Here is a 6,646-nt window from a genome sequence, read left to right on the forward strand (position 1 = left end):
CTACGTATGCGCGACTTAATTAATATCTCCAGTCAGTCGCCATCAGGCCCATATGCAGGTGTCCTGTTTTGGCACAGATCTGAAGTCAGTCGGCCCTCCCGGAGCCTTAATCTTGAATAACACAGATCTGTCAGTGGATTCCAGGGAATGTGAATTTGAATGCAGCCCATCTCATGAATGGAGAACGCCTCAACTACTTACTATTCAGATCACTGCAGCGGCAGAGTGACTGTGGCAACTGACAGTGTGACAACAGCGGACTCGGGGCTTCTCTGCTGGCAAGCCGGGAGGCCAACCCTGACACGCACATGGACACACCAACACACACATGGGCGCGCTCACACACACACACACAAACACACACTCACAAATTGATATAAACACACACTCACGCTCCCGCAGCCAAGTGCAGTCATCCCCCTTGTCGTGCTTCACAGCACAAACTCAACAGGGCCCTTGGCAGACGTGCGCTCATAGTGCCAATTGGGCTGCGGGCTTGATTAGCTATTAGCTGCAGCATAGCGACAGCTGATGTGAAAAGAGAGAGAGAGAGAGGGAGAGGGAGCGCTCGTCGAGACTGTTTTTCAGAAAAAAACAGGCTCCAGGATTGAGGGATTAGCCAGCACTGGTCCCTGACGCCGTGAGAGGCGAGTGTGTTGATATGCCTGCTGCTTGCTATGTGTGTGCATGCATTTCCTTCTCTCAAGCCTCCCTCTGGCTACCGGGTTAGCTTTTCTTATTATCCGTGACAGTCTCTTAATCGAGAGGACCACACAAGACAGCACATGTCAGCACGTAAGACCATTCCATCCATTGATGCACACACACACACACACATCAAGGTCACCCCACCAGCTGGGCCTGAAACGCCTCTCATCACAGGGGATCGAAACTTGTTCACAATGCCCTACATGAAAGCAGCACAGGATCTCCTCTTCCTCCTCTTCCTCCTCCAGCATCAGCTCCCCACACGCCACATGAAAAAGTTTTCAAATGTCTCCGGTATTATTACGTTTACCCAAGGTCTTAAAAGGTCAGGGACAGCTTCTCCACTCTGAAATTCACCTTTAGATGGTTCCTTGCTGAGCTGCAAGTTGTGGCCCGGAGAAGTTGTTTTCTTTTTCATTTTCCTTGTTTCTCAATTGCAGAGTAGCATGAAATTCTGCCGGGGCCAGGCGTTAAAGTTTCACAAAACTGAAGTCGGCGAAAGTTGCAGACAACTTGACGACACTGTAGCCGCGTGCTGCATTAATTACAAACGTAATTAATAACATTAATTAAGGCTGCCGGTTCCAGGGCCTCGCTATTTGCAGGCCGGCTCTCTGGCATGACTTCACTGGATGCATGATCAGCTTGTGTTTTAATATTTAAATCAATTGTTTTGGCATCAAAGGAGTGTGTTTGTATATGTCGTAATATCTCACCATTAATATTTAAATGAACTTCTACGCAGTCACAGGTGTGTGTTTGTGAATGTGTTAGTATGGCATTAATATTTAAGTAAAATCCTGTGCAGTCGGTGGTGTTTGTTTATACATCATTAATATTTAAATTGACCGGGTGGATGGGTGCATTTATGATATCACATCTTTATTATTCAAATGAACTGGTGTGCAGTCACAGGTGTGTGTGTGTGTGTGTGAATGTTTTTAACATCATATCAATGATCCTTAAATGAGCTGCTCTGCTGTCAAAGGTGTGTGTTTATTGGGACTCAGCCGAGTGCTGGAGCTCCCTGCTTAAAAATATATGTTTTTATGCATGCCATGAAAAGTTGCTCTGAGGGACGGAAGAAAGTCCGTCGCACTGAGGTGAACTTGAATTGAAAGGCTCAGAAGTGAAGTGAGCTGAATCCTCTTCCTCTTCCTCTTCCTCTCCCGTGTGCCGCAGCGGAGGGCTGGCTGCAGCGGGTGGTGGTCCTGGGCTCCGAGGCGCACGTGATAGAGGAGATCCAGCTGTTCGAGACAGCCCAGCCAGTGGACAGCCTGACCATCTCCCACTCCAAGGTAAGGACAAGGGGGATAGGATGTCTCTCAGTCATTTCAAGGGATTTGCTTTTCCCCGGTCATAGGGACTCAGCGAGAAAATAGCCCCTGATGATGTCACTAGGGTCAGCCTGAACTGGCCTTGGAGACTACACATTCTGACGGAAAGGCTGCATCACATACTTGGGCCGTGGAACTTGAACATGTGTGTGTTTTACAGGAGCTTGACCCAAACTAGTAACGAAACATCGGGACCGCTCAGCCTCTGTTTCATCAGCTTTGACCATCTCACCAACCACCTCATAGTTGTTCAGGCGGGGTGGAAGGCTGGCCATCAGGGTGCCTCGTGGCTTAGAGGCTAAGACCCTGACCATGAACAGTAACATCTCTGGTTTGAATCTCTCTCTGCCATCTGATAAAATGCTGGCAGTCACAGAGAGGGGGTGGGGGTGATAATAGAAATGACCGGAGGGCATTCATAGTGTTTTTGTTTTTACACATGAAAAGTGACAGACGCCGTTGTGTGACCTCTGCACAGCTGGCCAACCGCAGCAAGAAGTGGGCGTGATTGACGCGTTGCCGGTTTCAGAAAGTTACAGAATTTGCCGGATGCAAATCGCCTCAGTGCCCCCTTTTAAGACCCATCACTTCCATTTAGTGCTAAATAGAGTCTGATGGTTTCCAGACAAACAGGAAGGCCTTTCGTCTCAAGTCCTGTGTTGACATTCCAGTCGATTCATCTCTGCCAGGGTACATTTTTGATAAGAACATCAGACCAGATTCGATGCAACAAATTGAGGCAGAAGGGATTTTAATAAGAAGAAGGAAACAGAAGAAAGCAGCTCTGCTTCTGTCTTTTTTTTCTTTCTTTTTTTTTTGTTGGATTGTTTGAGTTTGAGCTTCCAGCTGCTCCCACTCAGTACAGTAAAGCATAGCCATGTGCATGTTATCATCATGGACTCCTGTTGTTTAATGTCTTTTTGAGGGATGAGAAATCTTAATGGTCTCTCGGGGGGGGGGGGGGGGGGTTGCTCAAAGTTTGTTTTTTTTGTGTCAGTGATCTCCTGCCTGGCCAGCATGGTGCTGTGCTTCATCTGATCATATCCCTCGAAAGTATGCTTTTAGCTTGCTTTGCTGTTGCATCATTTGTTCATTGGTATTCAGTGGGACTTTGTCTTCTGCTGATCTGTTAATACCCCTTTTTGCTAAACACTCACAATAATACATCAGGCAGTCAGCACAGTGCCACCGGCCTGCTCCCACTCGGCAGATGTTTTCATCTGCACTGCCCTTTTTCAGATCAAGTGTCGCCTCGTGAATCCAAAACCCTCTTCACAATAACAGTAATTACAATCCTTCACCGCGGCAGGGAATTGAACTTCTGCCCCTGTTGTTTTCTCTGTCTCCCTTGGCCTGTCAGCTGAGCCACTGTGTCGACGCCAGCCGTGTCCCCGTGGCTCTACAGTGGCGTGGCCGCCGATCGATGCCGTTTTGACGGGGCGTTCCCAGCCCGAAAGCCCACTGCTTATCTCATTAACGCTGGCTTAGCGGCAGCCAGACATTTTATAACAGCTTTTGCGAAAAGAGTGCAACCCAGATTGGATTGGAAGAGGGTCGGAGGGGGGGGGGGTGAATGTTATTGTAATTGAGAGTGATTATCCCATTATCTCCTCTAACCCCTAACTGAGTCTCTCTCTCTCTCTCTCTGTGTTTATCTTTCTTCTTGTTTTTCCATCTCTCTCTGGTTTCTATCTCTGGGTGATGGCTGGATCTGGTCTTTGTCTTCCTCTCTCTCTCTCTCTCTCTCTCTGTGGCGCTGCAGAAGTACTTGTACATCGGCTCTCGCTCGGAGGTTCTCCAGCTGCCCTTGGCCAACTGCAGCCGCTATCAGTCTCAGCCAGACTGTCTGCTCGCCCGGGACCCCTACTGCGCTTGGGACAGCGAGGGTCGGGCCTGCGTCCGCATCGACCTCCACCGCGGGTGAGACGAGTACCTATGTGCACCCATGCATTCATACTGTATACTAGACATACACCAGTGTAGGTATTTTGAGGCTCGGTATTGATATTTTTTGAAAGAAGCTGCTGGTTGCAAACATTAGAAAAGCCTCTGAAACACTATTTGAATATTATGTGTCCCCTAAACTCTATATTGGCACCCATACTCATGAGAGCCTTATAGCTGGCAACAAGCTCCTCCTTACAGAAGAGAGACGCAGGTTTCGTTGCAGGTTTTACAGACTTTCATCACGAAGCTGTTGAGTAAAACCCTCCTGCTTTGAGTTTCACTGTCCAGCCTTGTGAAACAAACGTAAAATATTACGTTGACAAGAGATTTGGTCGGACAGGGACCTCCTGCATATCAGAACTGGATAACATTTACAAAAAGGCTGATATACTGTATTTGTCTATTTAAGGGCATTTACAGGTTGCTTGTAGCTAAAAGTTTGAAATGATCCTGCAAAAGTGTGCTGTGTTTTCTGTAGATTCCTGTTCTTGCGTATTAATATACTATTATACAGATTGCACACACACATCCTGGAGTCTTAGTTGTCTGTAGTGCTCTGTGTGGAAGTGTCCCTCAGCTCTCATGAGAGACCATCATTAATCTCCTGCTCGGCTTTCTGCTCTCTCCCCTCCAGGTCCACCTCCTCCCTGTCACAGGACCTCATGCTGGAAAGGTTCAGCCGGGGGAAAGCCAAGTTCGATAAGCCCGTCTCCATCCCCAGCCCTGGTGAGTATGGGGCCGCACCTCAGTAGTGGCCCCTTGTGGGAGTTGACTGTCAGTGCAGGGGCCAGGAAAGAGAATGGACTTGAGCTGGACTGAGTGAATACATTTGGATTGATCTGAATAAATTGAATCAAGCAGAAGAGAGCTGGCTGCTGTAGAATATGAATTGGAATTATTATGGATGTCACTTAACCCCCCCCTCTCCTTTCTACTCTTCCCTCCACCTCCACCTCCTCCTCTTCTCCTGTTCCGCTGCAGAGCATTCCCGTCTTAGGAACGTAACCGTCGTGGTGGGGTCTGACATGGTGCTGCCTTGCCAGCTGGTCTCGAACCTGGCTCAGCCCTGCTGGGTTCTCAACGACCGTGAGCTCCAGCTGGGTGACCCAGAGGCAGGAGGGCCGCGCTTCGACCGGACCCTCAAGGCCCTCGTCGTCCCCGAGGCGGGCCAGATGCAGGCGGGCCGCTATATCTGCTACTCTGAGGAGCAGGGGGTCAAGTTTCAGACAGAGCGCTACCAGGTGGCCGTAGTAGCCAGTGCTCCGGTCTTCATGGAGGCCCGGGCTCCAGACAGCAGCATGGGGCTCTTCTGGGTGCTGGTCATCACCCTCGGAGCGGCGTGCCTGCTGCTCCTTGTAGCAGCTCTTTACCTACGCAGGAGGCTGAAGCTGGCGCTGGGGAAGGGAGCCGACATGAAGCCTCTGGAGAGCACCTTGGTCTACCCCATCACCCTGCCCAAGGAGCCACCCACCTTCGTGCCCAGCAAGATGCCCAGCGACGAGGACCGCTTCTGGGAGACGGGCGCCAACTACTACTACTCAGACGGCTCGCTGAAGATCGTTCCCGGTCACGCCCTGGGGCCCAGCAGCGTCAGCAGCACGGCGTCGCCCAGCGCCATTCCCGGCCAGCCCATCCACTCCCCCAGCCGTCTCAGCCTCACCAACATCCGAGGCTCCGGTAGCAACGGCTACATCCGCCTCAACCTGAGCACAGCAGGGGAGGAGAGGGCTAGCGGGGCTGGCGCTGGGGGCGGCGGACTGGGAGGCCTGGGCATGGGCGGGAACGACTACTCCAGCCCCTTCAAGGAAGAGCTGAGACGCACTCTGCAACAGAGAAGCGTGCTGCCCGACGCCAACCCAGAGGAGTCGTCCGTCTAGGCCTGTCCTCCTCCGTCTCCATTTCCCCGAGTTGGAAAAACAAAACAACCAACCTACCTCCCTCCTTTTGAGGATGCCTGCTCTCTCTCTCTCTCTCTTTCAGTGACACGCTGTCAATTCCCCATGCTCTCTCTCTCTCTCTCGCTCTGCCAATGCCTGTTTGGCTCACTGTAGACATTTATAGCACACAGCATGTTAAATATACACACTCATACACCGTGTTCGCCAACATGCTCTCTCCTATTATTATTATTATTGTGTTCTGGGCAACATGCTGTCAGGATTGTGGCTTTTTCTTCTTCCACTGTGCACTCGCCACTTGTGTAAAATGTGTATTTAAAAAGGCTGAACGCAGAGGACACCTCGAGCATGGAGACGGCGTGACATGTTTCCTGAAGGGCGCGTTTCTTTTTACGTTGAGTGGACCAAGCCGAGGCTTCAAGCCGCTGCGCTGAAAGCAGCCGATGAGCGTCAAGCGCAGCTGACTGGAAATATTGAACTGATTCTCTGTCCTTCTGTTTCCTTTGAGACTTCTTCAGCTTACTGCACTTAAAAACTGGAAGCACGTCTTCCCTTTTTGTATTTGTGAGCCAAGAGTGTGAGAGTGGTATAAAAAGACTAATTAATCTCGAAGCAAGACGACAATCATGTCCCCGTCGCAGGAGCTCTGCGTGGGGCCGGGAGGAGAGGGGAGAGAGCGAGAGACAAAGAGAGGGAATTAAATGGAAAATGAAGTGAATTGGAGTGAAAGACGCAAGGGGGGGGGGAGTTGAATGA

At 50.4% G+C, this 6,646-nt stretch overlaps 1 protein-coding gene across 1 annotated transcript in view; it reads left to right on the forward strand.

Moving 5' to 3' along the window:
- Positions 1-5,940, forward strand: part of sema4c (sema domain, immunoglobulin domain (Ig), transmembrane domain (TM) and short cytoplasmic domain, (semaphorin) 4C) — a 75,375-nt gene extending 69,435 nt beyond the window's left edge. Inside the window, exons 13-16 of the mRNA XM_070904293.1 lie at positions 1,891-2,006; positions 3,808-3,965; positions 4,627-4,718; positions 4,974-5,940. Coding sequence (XP_070760394.1) covers positions 1,891-2,006; positions 3,808-3,965; positions 4,627-4,718; positions 4,974-5,869 — 1,262 coding nt within the window. The 3' untranslated portion in view covers positions 5,870-5,940. The remainder of the gene's footprint in view (positions 1-1,890; positions 2,007-3,807; positions 3,966-4,626; positions 4,719-4,973) is intronic.
- The last annotated feature ends 706 nt before the right edge of the window (positions 5,941-6,646 follow it).

This window comes from Enoplosus armatus, chromosome 4, assembly GCF_043641665.1.
Source record: "Enoplosus armatus isolate fEnoArm2 chromosome 4, fEnoArm2.hap1, whole genome shotgun sequence".
NCBI classification, from domain to species: domain Eukaryota; kingdom Metazoa; phylum Chordata; class Actinopteri; order Centrarchiformes; family Enoplosidae; genus Enoplosus; species Enoplosus armatus.